Source organism: Pleurodeles waltl, chromosome 3_1 (assembly GCF_031143425.1).
Source record: "Pleurodeles waltl isolate 20211129_DDA chromosome 3_1, aPleWal1.hap1.20221129, whole genome shotgun sequence".
Lineage (NCBI taxonomy): Eukaryota > Metazoa > Chordata > Amphibia > Caudata > Salamandridae > Pleurodeles > Pleurodeles waltl.
The window spans coordinates 618,946,022-618,968,327 of NC_090440.1; the positions used below are offsets into that span (position 1 = coordinate 618,946,022).

The following is a 22,306-nucleotide window of genomic DNA, read 5'->3' on the forward strand; positions in this document are numbered from 1 at the left end:
CTATGACTTCCACTTGGGCTTCAGAAAGTATTGAACTCTAATTGAAGGTTTTAATGTATGTTTAAAAAAAAAAAAGCATAGAAATAAAGCATTTTTAGCCTGTTTATCAACATAGACTGCATTGCTGTTTTGCACATGTATACATTATACTTGTATTAAATGTATCTACTAAAATGTTGTTTTTCATATATATTTCATACTTATACATGTGTGTTTATATATGCTCCGGGGTCCCCGCACATGGGCAGGAATAGTCCATGTTTTTGACTTTGAGGATACCCCTGGAAGAGAACTAGGATTTACAGGTAAGTAATTTATCCTAACCACACAACTCAGTTATGAGTGTAGCAGCTAACGCTGCAGTCATTAATGTTTCTCCCCCAATAAAGTTGGTATGGCAAACCTTCATAAATTTGGGGTTGGGGAGAATGGGGTGGTAAATGCCCCTAATTACAGGACATGAGGAGGTTTGGTGCGTTACACACCAAAATCTGCATGTTATTCTTGATATTGGAGACTGATCTATATTTTGGGATTGATCCTGCCCAGTAAATTTTAACTCCGCTGATTTAGACGGAGTCCAACAAATATCCGCCAAAACAATGTACCACTTGTAAAGAGGGCCTTATTAGCAAACTATAGGAAGATCGTGATTATACTGTCTGAGATGTGACCATGCTAAGCCTAAGGACCTGCACTTTATGCTTCAGGGGCTGGTTGATGCTTTATATAGCTCGAAGGAAATTGTGGACTTCTGAAAAATCTATATTGTATTATGAAGAACCCTTGCACCTATGGAAAAATCTAAGATGTCCGAAGACTGCTGAAGTTATCCTCGGCAAGTTACAGATCTCCTATGAGATGATCTTGTATTCCCAACGATTTCACCAGTGGACAGACACCATGTGACGCCTCATGGAATGACCCTTCAATGGGTTATTTATTCACCCAAGTCTCCAGACGCTTTTAGCATACAGATGATGACTTCTTGGTCATCAAATATATCCATGCCTCAAGCTGCTTTGAAACTTACACAAAGCAGTGATGTATGGCACCCTTGTAATTCAAAGTGGCATATTTCTGTAAACACTAAAACAATATAAATTGAGGTTCAACAGCCATAATTTGGGGAGGTGTGTGTGTGTATATAACGTTCGATGATGTGTAGATGCAGATACACATGCATTGCATAAGTTCACCATCTAGTGTTGGGCTCTGTAATGATATGTGAGTTTTGAACACTGACTCCATGTTGCACTTAGCCTAGCAGTACACTGTCACATTAGTGACAACCAGCTTCATTTTGCACACAGACTTTATTTTAGCATTAGCCACTGCCACGTTAAACTGCAAGTAGTTTTCCATATTGTAAAATGTGCACGTTTTATTTTGTGTTCTTTCCCACCAAGGGCTTTAGCTGATAAGAATGTTCTCAGACTGCAGGGAACGGTCTTGTTTTGAATTGACACCTTGGGATTGTGGCCTGGTCCTGACGTGTTATTTTCAAAGCTGGCCTAAAGCAATCAGCACTTGTTGAATAAATAAACTTCTGCAGGGAGAGGGAGGTTCTGGACTTTTCCTCTCTCGTTTCTTCAAAGTATAAGAGGCTGAGACCAGATGGACCGGGGAGATCTCTAGGATGCTGGAGTGTCATCCTTCCTGTGAGGCTAATTGATCTCTATAGAGTCTGGGATCTGGCGATCTGATGCTGAATAGGAGGGGGGATGAAGCAGTTTTGCCCTTGCCTCTTGGTGATGCATATTTTGTTTTTAATTCATTATTTGCTTTGCATTATAATATAGAAAATTCATTTAACAGCAATAGCTGCTTCTCTCCAAAACCCATAGCATACTTTTCTGTTTAGAATCCCTGTCATAAAAGCTTCTATGTAAGGCCTTAAAATAATTATTCCACCTAGATCTCCACCAGCTCCTACCTGGAATTTTAACATCGTGCTCACAAGGCTTGTGTCCACAATTTGAACCTGTGCACACCAATTTCTCTCATGGAAGGTTGCTTTTTCTAGTAGCCATTATTTCCTTAAAAGTTGAAGAAATTCAGGCATTTGCTTTAGAAGAACCTTTCTTTCAAATTCACAAAAGTAAAATAGTACTTAGGACAAACCCCCAAATTCCACTCCTACAGTAGTTTCACCATTTCCCGTCAGTCAGTGGAATTGCCAGTCTTGTTTCCACAGCCAGATTCAGTTGCTGAAAGAGCTCTTGACCTCAAGAGCGCTCCTGTATTATATAGACAGAACAAAACATTTTGGAAAGTCTAAACTTTTTGTAGCTTTTCAACAACCTCATAAGGGTAATGCTATTTCAAAACCAGGATTGGCCAGATGGATAGTAAAGTGTATTCAGACTTGCATCTTGTATCTAAAAGGCAACTATTAGTAACTCCTAAAGCACATTCTACTAGAAAGAAAGGAGCTTCAATGGCTTTCTTAGGAAATATACCAATGGCAGACCTATGCAAAGCAGCCACATGGTCCACACCATACGCTTTTACTGTGTAGATGTGTTATCTCGCCAACAAGCAAACGATGGTCAAGCAGCGCTTAAAACACTATTCCAAACTATCCCAACTCCTACAAGCTAGCAACCGCCTATTGAGGGAGAGGACTGCTTTTCAGTCTGCAGGTACACATGCCCTTGAACGGAAAATGTTACACACCCAGTAGACATCTGTTCATGGTATGTACTGCTGCAGATTCACATGCACCCTCCTTCCTCCCCGAAAGCCTGTAGCTGTTGTACTTTCTTTGCATAAATATGTGTTCGGTGGCATGTGTAGCTGCAGATACACATGTTGTGGATAGTCCGCCGTCTGGTGTTGGGTCGGAGTGTTACAAGTTGTTTTTGTTCGAAGAAGTCTTTTCGAGTCCCGAGACCGAGGGACTCCTCCTTTGTTCCATTGCGCATGGGCGTCGACTCCATGTTAGATTGTTTTTTTTTCCGCCATCTGGTTCGGACGTGTTCCTTTTCGCTCCGGGTTTTGGGACGGAAAGATAGTCTTAACTTCGGAAAACTACGTCCGTATTGTTTCGCTCGGTATCGGGTAAGAATAGAATCGACACCGAATCGTGAAGAGCTCCGGTAGCCCTTCGGGGTAATTTCGATTCCCCCGTCGGGGCCTGGTCGGCCCGACCGCGTGTAACATCGACACTGATGTAACGGACCCCGTTCCGATTCTGTCCTAAATGCCACAATAAATATCCATATACAGACCAACATTTGGTCTGTAACTTGTGCCTGTTGCCCGAGCACAAGGAAGAAACGTGTGAGGCCTGTCGTGCGTTTCGGTCCCGAAAAACGCTCCGTGACCGGCGAGCCAGAAGATTGCAGATGGCGTCCACGCCGACAGGACACCGAGAGTTCGAGGGACAAGGAGAAGAAGAGGAAGCCTTCTCCATCCATGAATCGGACTCGGAGGAATTCGACGTCGAAGAAACCGTGAGTAAGACGTCGAAGCAAGCACCACACAAGAAAACAGACACGGCCCAGGGGACGCCACTGCCAACAGGCCATGGCTCAACCCATAAAGTAGGTGACCGTCCATCGACACCGAAAAAGGCCGAACTGGTGCCGAGATCGTCCGACTCTGGTCGAGACACAGGCGCGCAGCAATCTCGGGACCGAGAAAGTGCTGCCGAAAAAGATCGACGCCGAGACAGCGGAACCGAAGCTGCTCGACGCAGAGACAGCGGCACCGAGGAAGATCGACGCCGAGAAAGCTCGACGCCGAAAAAGAAAATTCTCCTCGGTGCCGAAAACAAGCAGAGACAGTTTCGGTGCCAAAACGACCAGCAACCGAACCAACTGCCAGCTCATATACAGAGGAACAATCACTGTCCTCTCAAATGCGCAAACACAGATTTAAAGAAGAGTTACAGACCACTGATGTAGACCACACACAAGCGGATCTTCATACAAAGTGGGACAGGGAAGATCAGCACTCTTCCCCCAATCAGGAGAAAAAGGAGACTCGAGTTCCAAACACAAGAACAAACACCACAAAAAATTGTGAAGAAGGTAACTCCGCCACCCTCTCTTCCACCTGTAACTCACACATCACCGGCACAGACTCTGTCACATTCACTGGCTCATACCACCATGAGCCAAGACGACCAGGACGCTTGGGACCTATACGACGCCCCAGTATCAGACAATAGTCCTGAGTCGTACCCTACCAAGCCCTCACCACCTGAGGACAGCACAGCGTATGCACAGGTGGTAGCTAGGGCAGCAGAATTCCACAACGTGTCGTTGCACGCAGAACCTGTCGAGGATGACTTCCTTTTCAACACCCTCTCCTCCACCCATAGCTCCTACCAAAGCCTACCTATGCTTCCAGGAATGCTAAGGCACGCAAAGCAGATCTTCAAAGAACCTGTCAAAAGTAGTGCGATTACTCCAAGGGTGGAGAAAAAATATAAAGCACCGCCCACGGACCCTGCTTTTATCACCTCACAACTGCCACCAGATTCAGTCGTGGTAGGGGCAGCTCGCAAGAGAGCCAACTCGCACACATCAGGCGATGCACCACCTCCAGATAAAGAGAGCCGCAAGTTCGCAGCTGGGAAAAGGGTCACAGTACAAGCTGCAAGCCAGTGGCGCATCGCGAACTCTCAGGCGCTCCTAGCGCAATATGATAGAGCCCATTGGGACGAGATGCAGCATCTCATCGAGCATCTACCCAAAGAATTTCAAAAACGGGCAAAACAAGTGGTTGAGGAGGGACAAAACATCTCCAATAACCAAATACGCTCCTCTATGGACGCAGCGGACACAGCGGCAAGAACAATAAATACCGCAGTAACCATAAGAAGGCACGCATGGTTGCGCACATCTGGCTTTAAACCGGAAATACAGCAAGCAGTGCTCAATATGCCGTTCAATGAACAACAATTGTCTGGACCCGAAGTGGACACGGCAATTGAGAAATTGAAAAAGGACACGGACACAGCCAAGGCCATGGGCGCACTCTATTCCCCGCAGGGCAGAGGCACTTTCGGCACCTTCTGCAAAACAACCTTCAGAGGGGGGTTTCGGGGTCAAGCCACACAAGCCAGCACCTCACAATCTACACCGTCTACCGACCAGGGACAGTACCAAAGGGGAGGCTTTCGGGGCCAGTATAGAGGAGGACAATTCCCTAGAAACCGGGGAAAATTTCAAAGTACAAAAACCCCTGCAACCAAACAGTGACTCACAAGTCACTCAACCCCTTCACACAACATCAGTGGGGGGAAGACTAAGTCAGTTTTACAAATCTTGGGAGGAGATAACAACAGACACTTGGGTCTTAGCAATTATCCGACATGGTTATTGCATAGAATTTCTCCAACTCCCTCCAAATGTCCCACCAAAAACACAGAATATGTCAAAACAGCATTTAGACCTTCTAGAACTAGAAGTTCAAGCATTACTGCTAAAGGACGCAATAGAATTGGTACCATGTACACAAATAAACACAGGAGTTTACTCACTGTACTTTCTAATACCAAAAAAGGACAAAACACTGAGACCAATCCTAGATCTCAGAACACTAAACACCTACATCAAATCAGAACACTTTCACATGGTCACGCTACAAGACGTGTTACCACTGCTAAAGCAACAAGACTACATGACAACCTTAGATCTAAAGGACGCATATTTCCATATACCGATACATCCCTCGCACAGGAAATACCTAAGGTTCGTATTCAAGGGAATACATTACCAATTCAAAGTGTTGCCGTTCGGTATCACAACCGCACCAAGAGTATTTACAAAATGCCTAGCAGTAGTAGCTGCACACATCAGAAGGCAGCATATACCTAGCCGTACCTAGACAATTGGCTAATCAAGACCAACTCCCTCACAAAGTGTTCACACCACACAGATTATGTCATACAAACCCTCTACAAACTCGGTTTCTCCATCAACTATACAAAATCTCACATTCTGCTGTGCAAAACACAGCAATACTTAGGAGCGACAATCAACACAACAAAGGGAATAGCCACTCCAAGTCCACAAAGGGTTCAAAATTTTCACAAGGTTATACAAGCCATGTATCCAACACAAAAGATACAGGCAAAGACGGTATTAAAACTCCTAGGCATGATGTCCTCATGCATAGCCATTGTCCCAAACGCAAGACTGCACATGAGGCCCTTACAACAATGCCTAGCATCACAGTGGTCACATGCACAGGGTCACCTTCTAGATCTGGTGTTGATAGACCGCCAAACATACATCTCGCTTCTATGGTGGAACAGTATAAATTTAAACAAAGGGCGGCCTTTCCAAGACCCAGTGCCACAATACGTGATAACAACAGATGCTTCCATGACAGGGTGGGGAGCACACCTCAATCAACACAGCATCCAAGGACAATGGGACGTACATCAAACAAAGCTGCATATTAATCACCTCGAATTGTTAGCAGTATTCCTAGCGTTGAAAGCATTTCAACCCATCATAACCCACAAATACATTCTTGTCAAAACAGACAACATGACAACAATGTATTATCTAAACAAACAGGGGGAACACACTCGACACAGCTGTGCCTCCTGGCACAAAAGATATGGCAATGGGCAATTCACAACCACATTTGCCTAATAGCACAATTTATTCCAGGGATCCAAAATCAACTAGCAGACCATCTCTCTCGATCACCAACAGGTCCACGAATGGGAGATTCACCCCCAAATTCTAAACACTTACTTCAAAATTTGGGGGACACCTCAAATAGACCTATTTGCAACAAAGGAGAACGCAAAATGCCAAAACTTCGCATCCAGGTACCCACACAGGCAGTCTCAAGGTAATGCTCTATGGATGAACTGGTCAGGGATATTTGCGTACGCTTTCCCCCTCTCCCTCTCTTTCCATATCTAGTAAACAAATTGAGTCAAATCAAACTCATACTAATAGCACCAACATGGGCAAGACAACCTTGGTACACAACACTACTAGACCTGTCAGTAGTACCCCATGTCAGGTTGCCCAACAGACCAGATCTGTTAACACAACACAAACAACAGATCAGGCATCCAAACCCAGCATCGCTGAATCTAGCAATCTGGCTCCTGAGATCCTAGAATTCGGACATTTAAACCTCACCCAAGAATGTATGGAAGTCATAAAACAAGCTAGAAGACCATCCACTAGACACTGCTATGCAAGCAAATGGAAAAGATTTGTTTGCTACTGCCATAATAATCAAGTTAAACCATTACATGCATCTCCAAAGGATATAGTGGGATACTTGCTACATTTACAAAAATCAAATCTAGCCTTCTCTTCCATAAAGATACACCTCGCAGCAATATCTGCATACCTGCAAATTACCCATTCAACTTCACTATTTAGGATACCTGTCATTAAAGCGTTTATGGAAGGCCTGAAAAGAATTATACCACCAAGAACACCACCTGTTCCTTCATGGAACCTCAACATCGTCTTAACAAGACTCATGGGCCCACCTTTTGAAACCATGCACTCTTGCGAAATGCAATTCTTAACGTGGAAGGTTGCATTTCTCATTGCCATCACATCTCTAAGAAGAGTAAGTGAAATTCAGGCGTTTACTATACAAGAACCTTTTATTCAAATACACAAAAATAAGGTGGTCCTAAGAACCAATCCAAAATTTTTACCAAAAGTTATTTCACCGTTCCACTTAAATCAAACGGTAGAACTACCAGTGTTCTTCCCACAGCCAGACTCAGTAGCTGAAAGGGCACTACATACATTAGACATCAGAAGAGCACTAATGTACTACATTGACAGAACCAAAGAAATTAGGAAAACAAAACAACTGTTTATTGCATTTCAAAAACCTCATACAGGACACCCAATATCAAAACAGGGTATAGCCAGATGGATAGTTAAGTGCATCCAAACCTGCTACCTTAAAGCAAAGAGAGAACTGCCCATTACACCAAGGGCACATTCAACCAGAAAGAAAGACGCTACCATGGCCTTCCTAGGAAACATTCCAATGAACGAGATATGTAAGGCAGCCACATGGTCTACGCCTCACACATTTACTAAGCACTACTGTGTAGACGTGCTATCCGCACAACAAGCCACAGTAGGTCAAGCCGTACTAAGAACTTTATTTCAGACTACTTCCACTCCTACAGGCTGAGCCACCGCTTTTGGGGAGATAACTGCTTACTAGTCTATGCACAACATGTGTATCTGCAGCTACACATGCCACCGAACGGAAAATGTCACTTACCCAGTGTACATCTGTTCGTGGTATTAGTCGCTGCAGATTCACATGGCCCACCCGCCTCCCCGGGAGCCTGTAGCCGTTTGAAAGTTATCTTCAACATTTGTACATTTGTAAATATATTACTTAAACCTTAGTTGGTACATACTTATTCATTCCATTGCATGGGCACTATTACTAACATACACAACTCCTACCTCACCCTCTGCGGGGAAAACAATCTAACATGGAGTCGACGCCCATGCGCAATGGAACAAAGGAGGAGGAGTCCCTCTGTCTCGGGACTCGAAAAGACTTTTTCGAACAAAAACAACTTGTAACACTCCGACCCAACACCAGACGGCGGACTATGCACAACATGTGAATCTGCAGCGACTAATGCCACGAACAGATGTACACTGGGTAAGTGACATTTTCCATATGCACTGCATGGACCTTCTTTTCTTACTTATGGTGGGGGGGGGGGGGGGTCTGTGTGTGCGCATTTCTTCACTCTTTACTTCACCCTCCTGCGGGAAAACAATCTAGGGTCTCGATGCCGATGAGCACTATATCACTGAGAGGAGTCGCCTCTCGATCTTGACTTGAAAAAGCTTCTTCAAAGAAAAAACACTTGTAATACACCGAGCCCAACACTAGACGGCGGACCTATGCAAAGCATGTGAATCTGCATCACTACATGCCACAAACCGATGTCTACTGGGTGAGTAACATATATTAAATACATTTTCAGAGGCTCAGTAGCTGTCAATCTCTGTGGCAAGAGCTACTTTTGGTGAGCAAGTAAACACCTTTAGAAATTGCTAAGAAGATGATAAAAATGCAAATGAATTGTTTTTAGTATCTGAAACTTGTTAGCATGGAACTAAGGGCACAGAAATGGAAAACGTACACTGCATTAATCAACATAAAAAAGCTAGATGAGTTGGACAAGACACCAGAATGTTACTTTATAATAAAAAAACCAAAAAAAACAGTGATTGTGTTAAAATAAATAGAGCCGAGTATCTATGAATGTAGAATTATGGTCGACTTCCTAGGCGAATGAGTCATGGTTGGCTATGAAATGTGTGTCTTGAGATGGAGGCTGTATATTATGCTAAACAAATGATTGGCTCTGCAGTATGGCGTTCCATTGTGTCTTAGTACTTGTTTGACCGAAAAGCAATATACTTGTCTTCAAGTTTGTAATAATATTGGCATCTCTCTCCAGCTGTTGTTGTTGCATCTTGAACTAATTTTCTAATGAGAATGACATTGTTACATTGTTTTAACTAAGTTACAAGACCGTCATGCATTCCTTGCCCTATCAATAATTAAATCTTAAACCGTTTGTATTTGGAATAAAGTGAAGATTAGATATGTAAAGGACCCTTGACTAAAGTATTTTGTAGATTAAAATTTAATTTTTGCTTATAGAACACATGATCAACTTCCACAAGAGTAATTGGATGGATCTGCTCCATAGATAAATTAAACCATAGCAATAGCATTCGTAGCATATGTGGTTCAGTCAACTACATTTGGATTGGAGTACTCATGTTGAGGTTTGATGGCTTGGACTCGCTGTTTAGGTTCCTTTTGGTTTTACTTTACAGCTCAGAAACAAGACTTGGCAAAAATCCAACTAGATGAGAAGTGCTTCCGCTGGCTGCACAATGATGACCAAATGGCTGTGGAGAAGTTGTCAGATGGCATTAGGAAGTTTGCTGCTGATTCAATTAAGCTTGAGAAAATGATTGCGGTAAGGAAAGCCTTGCTGTGCCAAACTACAAATCTACGCTGTGCTCACAAAGGCTAATGGTAACGTTTGTCTTGTAAATTGTGCTGTAGTCATGTTTTCAGACTACCAAGTTACTTATGGAATAGTTCACCCTTTGTAAGACTAAATGATGTTCTGCCTAGAACTCTTAAATATGGCAATTAACATTCAAAGATCCTTGGCCCCTTTCATGGACTTTTTTATCCTCCAGGTAAGTTCACTTTCCTCATACTGTAACACTTTCTTATCCCAATCCGAAGCAGACTAATATGTTGAAGAATTTCTGCTATACTAATGTACTCTCCATTACCTGCCTTAGCTTTACACTAAGCTTATGTTCAGATAAAGTGCTGCAGTACAGCACATGCTCTGCACACCATCTAGTGAAGGCATTTTTGGTTTTAGGTAACCTTTTGAGGCATCATCAAAACCCTCAATGCATCAGGAGAAAACCTCCACTTCTGATTTACCCCTTCTTTACTTCAGGTTTGGAATGTACTTATCAAGCTTGTGATGGTGAAGCTACAGTTGACTTCCATTCGACTCCAATGACTGGAGTGCCATCTACAGCATCGAAAGACACACTTTCAACAACACCGCTTAGAATTCAATTGAGCTTGTGGGGGTTTTCAGTATACGACGGACAATATCAGAGCGACTTGGGGTTATGAAGTATACAGTCATCTAGTTTTGCCCTAATTGACAACAGAAAATTGGAATTACATAGCATTCACAGTTTGCTATCACTGATTGTTTCTAGAACACAAGGAATCAACCTGTTAGGCCTTCTTTACCATCAACCCAGGGTATAAAGATGTCGAAGAAATCAACTTCGACAGGTAAGAAATCAAGATCTACTACGTCGTCGACAGCTCCGTCAAAATCGACATGTGAACCTGAAATTATGGCTCTGTTTAAGAACACCCTGTCATCAGCTCTGTCGACAACCACTTTGTCGAAGGCAACGTCAAAAATTACCACACCAGTGACAAGGGCACTGTCTACTAGCACATCGTCAATGACCACTTCGTTGACGGCCTGTTTCTTGACTGCAGACGCACCATCGACAGCGGATTCAGGAAAATCTTCCTTTTGCCTAAAGAGTAATAATAAAATGTAAATCCACTCGCAGAATCGCTACCTTCACATAACTCACCTTGTAAGGTGTCACCTGTACCTCCATAACATCTCCTTGAAGAGGACTACTCCGATGATGGTCTGTTTCCGGTGGTGGGTAGTCCATCAGACCTATGAATTAAATGCCAGGGAGGAGGAGGAGGAGGAAGAGTGTGAATTATATATTCAGCAATCGTTTCACTATCAACCACACATGCCCAAGAACAGCGCGAGCCAACAGTGCAGATGCCAGTGTCCCTTATTGCCAAATTGCAGCATATGATGTAAGATTATTACAGTAGATTCCCACCGCTAGGATCAACCACTCTGCTGCAGCATCCGTAACTACCATTAAGTCCTTCTTCCAGAGACCGATCCTCAGTTTCAAGTTAACTACAGTAACCTTTCCTTCTTCTGAGGGAGGTGGATTGTTTTCGGAAGGTAGAGATGGTGAGATACAGGACACTATCACTCCACACTGAATGGGATGATTACCATACACAAACGCATCCCTCCTCTATCCCACTTCTCCACCAGTGGTTCAGATGAAAGTTCTGGATATGCCATATGATGGGGGTAACTACTCTTTGGCAAGCACGTTTGACTTGCTACTAGCAATAAAAACAGACACGGCTAGATCATTGGGTACTCTACAGTTCAACAGGCAGCCCTTTAGAGGAGCAAGAGGCAGAAGACTATTCTTACAGAGGTGGCCTGCACCAGTATCGACAATACCAACCTTTCCAGGGCCACTTTCGTTCAGCGACCAATCAACAGCAACAATCCTATCGGCAACCAACGTTTGCAGCCTACAGACCTACCACAAGAGGAAAGTCTACTTAAAGAGGCAAGGACACAGCCAGAAAATACTGACCTGCACCAAGTGCCTGCTTCCAATCCCTATTCCCACACTCTGGTGGGAGAAGCTGGAAATTCTGCCTCCTGTATTCCCAGATCACCTCAGCCTGATGGGTCCTCAATATTATCACCAAAGGGCATACCCTGGAATTTCAGCAACCTCCTCCAGAGGTACCAGCAGGAGGACCCCCACCTGCCCACTTAATAGTGCCTTGTACAAATTTCTGCTATGATAGACCAGGGAGCCATAGAGATCGTACCGAAGTCTCAGACAGGAAACCGGCTTCTACTAATGTCTTCCTCATCCAGAAAAAGACAGACTGACAGCCTATCTTGGATCTGTGATGTTTAAACAAATTCCTGAGAAAACCATCATTTCGGATGATCACTCTTCAGGACGTATTATTTGCTCAACCAGGGGGATTTCATGACTGCCTTGGATCTCCAAGATGCCTATTTTTTTTATTTCCCTATTCACCCCATCCACAGGAAATTATTACACTTCAAGGTTGCAGGCACCCAGTACTAATTCAGAGTGTTACCATTTGGTCTGAGATCGATTGGTCACCAAGGTCTTGGCTCCAGTGGGAGCGTACCTCAGGCAAAAAGGAGTTCAAATGTTTCCATACTTGTACGATTGGCTCATAAAAGCAGAAGCAGCATCCAGAGACGTAGCAACATGCCTGCCCCTCTTCCAGAGATTAGGTCTCCTAGTCAACTACCAAAAATCATGCCTAGCGCCATCAACCAACATCACTTTTCTAGGAGCTGTATTAGATATGGAACAAGCAAAAGCTTTTGCCTCTTAGGACAGACAGAAGAGGATTCAAAGTCCAGCACTCTGCCTCAGCAAAAGAAAGTCCACGTCTGTCCAGATTTACAAATCCTTTCTGGGGGATGCGCTCCTCAGCATTCTGTTTATACCAAACTGTCACCAAATGAGAACACTTCAGCAGCAGTTAGACAGCCAGTGGAAACAAACAGATCTTTTGACGATATTGTCCAAATAACCCCACCAATGAACAAGCTATCCAAGAGTGTCCTTTCTGAATCCAAGCCCGGAGCATTCTCTGACCACAGACGCATCTCTGGAAGGATGGGGTGTGCACCTCAAAGACCGGTCAGTGAGCGAAATGGACCACCTAGAAAGCAATGCTCCACATCAACCTGTTGGAATTAAATGCCATATTCCTAGCGCTCAAGTCCTTCCTGACCAAGATCAGGGGCTCATCAGGTTTGGTCCAAACCCACAAGTATGCATGTCCTCAACAAGCAGGACAATACAAAATCACCAGTGCGGTCTCTTCATGTGCAAGAAATATGGAATTGGGCACTTCGACAACACAACTCTCCAGGAGTGCCCAACACCCAGGCAAACTCATAAAGCAGAACCTCAACAACCTGCCATGAGTGGGAGCTCAACCAAGCAACTCTCAATCATATTTTTCTTTGCTGGGACAAGCCCAGTTTGGACCTCTTTGCAACAAAGGAAAGCAAAAAAAATGCCAGTACTATGCAAGCTGGCAACCACAGAGGGTCGATGGGGGAATGCATTTTTTGATCAAATGGTCAAGAATCTATGCTTACGCCTTTCACCTGCTTCCGCTAATCCCAAGAATTGTAAAGGAGAGAACCTTGCCAGCTTTTGTTAATAGCTCCCAGATGGCCACACTAGTATTGGTTCACAGAGCTCCTGCTCCTCTCGGAACAACCTCACTTGTGGTTGAAACCAATATTGAATTTGCTAACGATGAATTAGAACCAGGTCCGTCATCCCAACCCAACTTCTCGTTGGTTATCAGCCTGGCTCTTGAATTCAGTGAATTTGCTGACCTAGATATTCCACCAGACTGTCGCAGTGCTTGCTAATGCCAGAGCCCAGGCTACAAATAAAGCATACAAAATCAAATGGGAAATTCTGTATATGTTGTAAGGATTCAGGTATCCACCCTCTGACATCTTCTCCAGAACAGATACTTCCGTATCTTCAATTGGCAAAATCAGGTCCCTCTCTCATTCATCAAGGCTCACCTGGCAGCCACTCCGCCCCCCCCCCTCCCCACTGTACTGCTATTGCACCATCTTTATGGGCCTCCAGAATAGTAAAACAATTCATAAAGGGACTATTCAGTAGGTGTGGGTGTTAGGGTTGTGTTTTTTTTTTTGTTTGTTTTTTTCCCCCCTCCTCCCTGGCACCTCAATATTGTACTGTCTCAAATGATGAAACATCCATTCCATTTGAGCCTATTCACAGAGTAGAATTGAAATATATTTCCTGGTAGACAGCACTTCTCCTAGCGCTTACCTCAGCAAAGATGGTCCATGACATTCAAGCATTCACAATCTCTCAACCTTTTCTTCAGTTTAAGTTTAAGTCCGACATGGTCATCCTTAGACTAATCCAAAATGTAGTCCTAAAGTTCCCTCGAACTTTAATTTGAATGAACCAGTAAAATTGAAGACTTTCTTCCCAAACTCCAGCAAAAAGAGCGCTACATTCCTTAGATATCAAGAGATGTCTCAAATTTTACATATAAAAGACTATCAGCTTTTGTAAGGCTGATCAATTGTTTATAGGCTATGGACCACTAAGAAAGGGGGTATTCTGTTATCAAACAGACCATAGCTCGGTGGATAGCCACCGCCATACAATTTTGTCACCACCTAGCAGGAAAGCCACTGACGGCCAATGTCAAACCCCACTCCACCGGAGCTGTATCCACCGCTACAGCTCTCTTCGTAGGAGTGCCTTTCATAGCAGATATGCAGAATGACAATGTGGTCGAACAGCCACATCACTCAGCATTACTGCCTCGAAACCGCAGACAGGATGGACTCGGCAGTAGGACAAGCAGTTCTACGAAATTTGCATAACGTGAGACCATTCTTAACCCACCAGCAACTAATACAAACAGATATATAGAGATTGATATCTTATGTTTACTGAATTATTCTGATTCAAGCATTTCAATCTATGAAAGATACCCCAGTACAGGGGAAGAAAATGTTACTTACCTGTAACTGTGGTTCTCCAGTATTGGTATCTTTCATAGATTCACATGCAACCCCCCCCCCCTGATTGGCAGGGTTTTGGCTCATTTCTAATAATGGTAATAAGCTGTGAATGTGTTCCCCCCCCCCCCCCCCCCCCATCAACTTCAATGTTAAAAATGTAATTTACTGCTTTTCTGTGTACCGTGGGAACTCCCACTTCGGGGAATGATTCAAGCATGTGAATCTATTTATGATACCAATGCTGGAGAACCACAGTTACAGGTAAGTAACTGATTTTCTCTGGCTGCGTGCATTCTTTCCAGAAGTCCTACAAAATCTAACCAATGTCCTGTTTGATGGCAACACCTCTTCTGACCTCTGGTGAATACTGTACTGCAAAAGTAATGCAAGCACTTCAAAATCAACCTGTCAAGTCCGGGTTCAGTGCCAAAAGGCATGTATGAAAGCTGCACCAGTGCTGCATTCTGGATTGCAGCATTAGTGGCCCTTCCAGGCACACCGACCCAGAAGTCCTATACCTGAGAAGGGTTCTGGGGCAATGATAAAGGAATGGGTTGAGGTTGCTTTAGGAAGTGCATCTTCACCAAGCAGTGGCTGAAAATCTACATCTATCGGGGGTAGAGGGAATAATCCAGATACGCACAGTAGGATCGTCATTGATGGTCATAAATGCTTGGATGATCTCACTGTCTGTGGAGAAGGGCGCTGAAGTCAGTTTGTCAATAGGATGACTAGTACACTGTAACAGTCTACCAGAAGTGTAGTGTTTGTTTGGAATAACAAATGGCCCTAACATTGCAACATATTAGACAATAGACTTTTCTTGCGAATTGAAAAGTCCTGTCCCTTTAAGAGCACCAGGAGATTTTGCGGTCCACGTTGCATTGTACTAGCAGTTTGTCTCATCTGCTCAGTCTTTCTGTCTCTTGACTTAAGAGCATGTGTGGTTTTATAGATCAAAATCTGTTTGTCAGGGTTTGATTTTTACTCCGTTTTTAACAACGTTTCAAGTGGGATTTATTTTTTTATTTTTTTCTTCTTTGCCCTCCGCCCTCATAATGCCTTCTTTTTTAAAAGTATCCATCCTGTGGTGGAAAGAATGCTTTCTCGGACACTCACAAGGTCTGTGTGGTATGACTTCCTTTATCTCATACTATTAAAGACTACAGTACCTGCCAAAACGTGTCCAGAACAGAAAGGGTTTAGGCTTCAAGGCAATTCTTAAAACGAAGGCTGAAGTGGAAAGATAAAACAGTTGGAGGAAACAATTTCTTAAGCATCTCTTAAAAACAAAAAAAACTATTCTGATCAAGACTTTCCAAAAGGGAGATTCTCCAAGTAAAGGTGAGATGAACATGCTCACACAACCATCACACTAGACTTAATTCAGCGTCACGACTGTCTACGTTAATCCTCAGCCCCCACGTGTTTGTGCCTGTGGTGAAAAGGTGAAGAACCTACCTTAGACTGCAGAGACAAGTCCTCTGTTTCCTCAACGGCTATTTCATCCATGTCTAATACGGTTGCATCTGACAAGATCAAAGGTGAAGCCAGTTATCCAAACTCTCACTGTTTGGATATCAACAGCTGTCTGATTCATCTACGCCATCAAGACGGAACCACTTGAAATCAACAAAGCCTTCCACTTTCTAACTTTATAGACCGTCTGTTAATCACCATCAATGTCGAGTATTCTCCCAACGTTACAGTGGGTTCTCCTCATTCAAGTTCAGAAATATCTCAACCATGGTCTCCTTCCCTGTCTTCCCCCCCCCCCCCTTTCTGTATCGTGTACTCCTTCGTAAGGCATTTCTATGGCAGGGTGGTCTCCACAGGTGTTTTAATGTTTTAAGGCCTGGGCAAAAAATGGGCTCTGGCTCAGGGCCCCGCCATTCAAGGGCTCCCTGATAGAGCTGGCTTTTTTCTGCAGAGAATCTTGCCTTGACCTTTTAATTGTTAAAAAAGATTCTAAATACCGCTTTTATTTAATTTATGGGTGATGTATGAGTCTTTTACAGATTTTTGCCGCGAAATGTTGATTGGTTCATGCAATAGCCATACTTTTTGAATTTTTTAAAAAAATACCTTTCCTACGAGAAATGGTGTCTCAGAGGTTTGCACTAACAGCTGCTGCTGTTACAATATATAAAAAAAAAAAAAACACCTAGCCCTATCCCTGAATTTTACATGTAAACACGTTTAGAATTTGTGTGAGTGTGCCTGTGCACTGTCAGTGACCTGGCCAAAGAGGATATGAAAGAGTTGAAAATTAGATCATAAATTCAAAGTGGTTCTGATCAGGGGTCCCCAAAATTAGTTTAGGCCAGGTCCCCCAAAACCCTTAAGATGTCCCTGTCGCCATTTCTGACTTTGTCCTTGATTGTTTTTTGGGGGTGGGCATGGGTGGAAGAGTAGTGAGGTACAGTCCATAACTATGTTTTCTCAAAAAATTAACACCTGACCCTTCTTCATTGACATTCAAACCAGTTAGACCTTTGATTTAATCCGAGGATGCACTCGGGAAGATGCTCATCCACTACAGCTATCCTCTCCAAGGATGGTTTTCAAGACATCAGGGTCATCTTCCGAGGCCTCCTTCAACTCTTGGATGTATTCCCGCAAAAAGGAGAGATGTATATCTCACGACTGAGATCTTATTTCTCAGATACACGTTTGTCATATAACCAGCCCTCATGCTGCTTCTCCTCGTGCATACCATGTAGATATTAACACCTTTTGATTAGGTTTTAGTTAGGGATACATCAAACGTAAACATTCTGTGGAGAGTTTGAAACTACCCATCTCATTTCTCCAAGATGCTTCAGTCCAGTGCGGCTCCAAAGCCCCACTCCTTTTTGGTTCCATGACTTCTGGATATAGCTCACAAAACCATTCCTAACACTTGCAATGGTTAAGTCCACTACACCAAGGTTATTAAAGGAATATAAATCTCCACAGCGTGATGACCAATCAGACTTTCTATTAAAAAATAAATAAATAAAAAAACCACCATGAGCCAGATTTAGTTGCCTATTCACTGAGAGGGGGAATGTCATCTGCTTCAGAAACCGCTACACCTTCTGGAAAGGAAGAAGGCAAAAGCGTATTGTTGCAGTGCATCAAAAGTACCAGGGCTTTCTTTGGTTGACCCCAAGAAAATATGGACCTTTTGTAGATCCATGGTTACTTGGAACAGTTAAATGAGTTCATTGATTTCCAGCCATAAAACAATCTGTGCAGCAGTAGACTCTGTAAATCTGGACTCCACTTCTTGTTGCAGTGGTGTGGCTATTAGAAGTTCATCCTGGCTTTGCTTGAAATAGTTGAACCAGGCACTCCTTTCACGGTAGCAAACCTACTGTTGTCAGATTTATCGTCATTTGGCTAACTTCGAGATGAGGGAATGATCAAAATTTAAGAATGAAGCAGAAACCTTGCAGGCAGGATCCCTAGAAGAGAAGAAAGAAGAATCCTCTAGCCCCATCATTTATTCCAGTTAGAGCAAAAATTCCAATATCAAGAGACGGACCTAAGAACTAATCCCCAATCTTAACCCTCCCCCTGGCCAACCTTGCTCCCACAATCCATCTCCTGACCCATGTTCCACCCCATCTGAACCACCAAAAAAGCACCAACTCAAAATTCTAGAAGATACTTCATCACTAATTTTCAAAAGAGAAAACATCCATAGAAATGTTTCCAAACAACCCAAAAAGTCAGCATGTCTTGGATTTTTATTTTTTTTATTTACTTTTTTATTTTTAGAGGAGGGGCAAATGAGGGATTCATACCAACTCTATGCCTCAATACAGCAAAATGCAGAAATTTTGCATGCTGGCATTATATCAAATAATTTTCCTTTTTAGAAAGGGATGTTAATGTTCTCTGTACGTTCAAGACTCCTACTTCTGCATACCAATAAACCCACATCACCGGAAATTTCTGAGGTTTACTTTAGATCACCAGCATTAACAATACACAGTCCTCCTTTTTTTTTGGCTTGAATTTGGCACTGATATTTTTAATGCTGCAAGAGGAAGCACAAGCACTTATCGGCAAATATGCCATAGAACTAGTGCTCCCAGTTTAGCTTGCTTAATGGGTGTGCTCCATGTCGATCCCATTCCAAATGAGGATGGCACCTTGTGGCCTATCTTAACACTTAGCACCTAAACCTCTACACCCTTTTGGGGCAGCTCAAAATGGCATCCTGGCAGGACGTCCAGTGCTCTGCACAGAAGATTACATGGCAAACCTTGACCTCAAGGACGCCTACTTTAATATGATCGTTCATTTGGCACACCATCGCTACCCAGGTTTGTAACAAGTTAGCAACACTACCAGTTCAAAGTTTGGGGGGGGGGGGGGTCAAAACAGCTCGAAGGTTCTGTATGATGTGCCTAGCAGTGCAGTGCCATTGTGTTCTTTGCGTATCTCGAATATTGGTTAATAAAATAAGTACCTGTCAAAAGTGCTTGTTCTTGTCCATCCCTGTTCTAAACTGCCAGGCAAAGCCTATGCCAACAGAGGGTGAGAGTTAATATATTACACAAATCCTTTGCAGACATCCCGTCTTTGATCAGTAAGAATGACCATGTTACTGTTGGAGGTGGCCTCCTGTGCTTTTAAGTGACGTGTCGGTGGGAAAATCTAATGATACTAGAGCAGAGTTCAATCTCAGATCGTGGCATTAAGAGCTTGTTACTGGGCAAACAAATTCTGGATCCTCGGGCACAAAGGATCATTACCACAGACCTGCTCACGTACAGGGTGCGGAGGACATCTGAAAGACATGAATGTTCAGGGTACTTGGGACGTAGGAACGAGATTCAGATCCATTTTCTAGTCATCAATCCAGTCGACACTTGCAGCATTTTATACAGTCATTTACAACAAGACTGGTCTAGTGAGAACTGATGAGCACTATGTACTAGATCCTTTTCCCCCTTTCCCCCCAAAAGGTGGGGAGGGGATTGGGGGTTGTGGAGGTGTCACCTATTCTCACAAGCTGTTGGCTTAAGCACAATCTGTTTGACACTGGGCCATCCGACACCAAATGCAATTCGTAGTGTAATATCTGGCAGAGATGAGCAATGACTTGCCCTACTTGTTAAGTAGGGTGCAGCAACAAGTACCCGGAGTTTGAGGTGAAATATAGGTTTTTCATGAGTTATTTTGTTTAGAAAATGAGGGATACCCACACTATGTATACGACCACAGATGAAAACAAAATGCCTACGTTTCACCTCCACACACCAACAAACCATGCAATTCACCATGGAAGGACTGGTGGACACATGCTTGTTCTTTTCCTCCACTGCTCCTGGAGGCAAACCTCCATGACTCCTTGTTGCTCGGAGGCATTACAGTGCTACGGGAAAAGAGTTTTCCGTTAGAGCGGCCCCTCAAACTCTGCATCTGGGTTAATTACGGCGTCCAAATTACGTGGAACTAACATTCGGATTTAGGACCGGCCCGTCTGCGAGTTTGGCTTTATTTTTATTTACTGTTACTGGAGTGCATGGATAATCTGCACAAGGCTTTGAAACTAACCATAGGAGCTTGTTTGGCAGCAAAATAGGAACTTTTTGTCACTACTGCATAAACATAACCCTGTAAACTGTTTCAGGTATTAGATGCCATTTGTTACTTAGTCAAAAGGAGGGACTGGTAAACACATCCGTTTAAGCTACAATTGCTTACACACACAGCAGGCAAAACACTTCCTTCTTCACAATTCCAAGCATTAAAACCTTCACTGAAGGTCTGAAGAGTCATTCCTCCAAGGACACCACTGGTCCAAATGTGGGACCGCCCATGCTATCCCCACTTAACTTGTGGATACCCATTTTGAGATTATATTTGTGTGTAATGTAATATCTTTCTTGTTAATCGTTTTTTTTGTGTGGAGTAAGTGAATTGCAAGCTTTCGCGATAGAGGAGCATTTATTCAAGTTACAATGAAGTGAATTATGAGGGGAGAAGAACAATCTGCGATGGAGTCTTTGTTTTAGTGCAATTTGGGTTTGGGGAATGAATAAGTACTGAGAACCATTTGTTTTCCTCTCTGTATTTACTTTTGAATGAGGATAAAAACAAATAGCTTTTTTGTGATTCTAAATTCTGTCACTCTTGAGTGCCAGACCAATAGCTGTGTGGATGATACTAAAATTGTGCCATGCTTTCATATAAGTGCATTGATTTATCTGTGGGTGTCACTGAAACCCGTCTGGCATTAAGTGAAATGATATCGGTTAAATGTGGAAATATACTAGTTTCAACTTCATTTTTTTTCATAAAACTCTAAATATAGATAAGTACATCTATGCCATAAAACTGGGAGCCCTACTCACGAGTTAACTTGGAACCAAAACTTGTACTTCGAAGCAAAACTAGTAAATGACTGCAGCTAACACTAGATGTCGGTAGTGTGCAGAGCTTGTGAACCTAGAGCATTACAAGATACGACTGAAAGTTACAGGGCAAGTAACCTATTTTTTTTTTCTTTCTTTCTTTTCTTAGGAGCGGTTGGGGAGCTGCAATTCTAAAAATGGAAACTAAAGAGCGTTCCTACCAGACAGTCTGTATGCTCACTGTTTTCTGATAAAATCGAACCTCCACTGTAAACCATGTTCAAACTGCTTACATGAAGTCTTGCAGTTAAAATCAAAATCCACTCTGCTTACAATATTTTTTTTAGCCGGTTGATAGACCAAATAAGATCAAATTTTTTGTACATGCTCATCTTGTACTATTAAACGAAAATAGTACGGACTTGAAGTTGTCTATGGTGGTTTGTATTTTATGTATGCAACTTGGCTTCGATGGCTGTGACATTAATGGCGGTTCTGTAAGTTAACATAATTACCTAAACAGTCTCTTGCTTTCTTCCAAAGTCCAGGAGCAAAATCTTGATGTGATATGCATAACAGAGCTTTCATCAATGTTTTGGAAAAATCTGCTTTCTTTGCTGGTCAACCCGAAAGTACTACCAGGCTTTATCCTGCTGCCCTGCACCTCTGCATTTTTAGGTGTACTGCCCTAATTGCATTCAGCCCTGTCTCCTGCACTTTAACATACATTTTAGTCCCTTTTTCTAACAGATGTTAGAAATGGTGCATCTAGTTGGCAGCGGTATACTCCCTTGCCCAAGTAGGGATCACAGTCCTAGTCTGGGTAAGTCACACACAATCCAAATTATCCTGTGCCCACTCTCTGGTAGCTTGGCACTGAGCAGTCCGGCTTAACTTAAAAGGCAATGCAGAAAGTATTTGTGCAATAAATCATGCAATAGCACAGTGAAAACACCACTAAATA

At 43.1% G+C, this 22,306-nt stretch overlaps 1 protein-coding gene across 1 annotated transcript in view; it reads left to right on the plus strand.

The window, feature by feature from the left end:
• TALDO1 (transaldolase 1) overlaps positions 1–21,763 on the plus strand; it is a 72,660-nt gene extending 50,897 nt beyond the window's left edge. The window contains exons 7-8 of the mRNA XM_069223099.1: positions 9,837–9,982; positions 21,512–21,763. Of these exons, the coding sequence (XP_069079200.1) occupies positions 9,837–9,982; positions 21,512–21,550 (185 nt within the window). The 3' untranslated portion in view covers positions 21,551–21,763. The remainder of the gene's footprint in view (positions 1–9,836; positions 9,983–21,511) is intronic.
• The last annotated feature ends 543 nt before the right edge of the window (positions 21,764–22,306 follow it).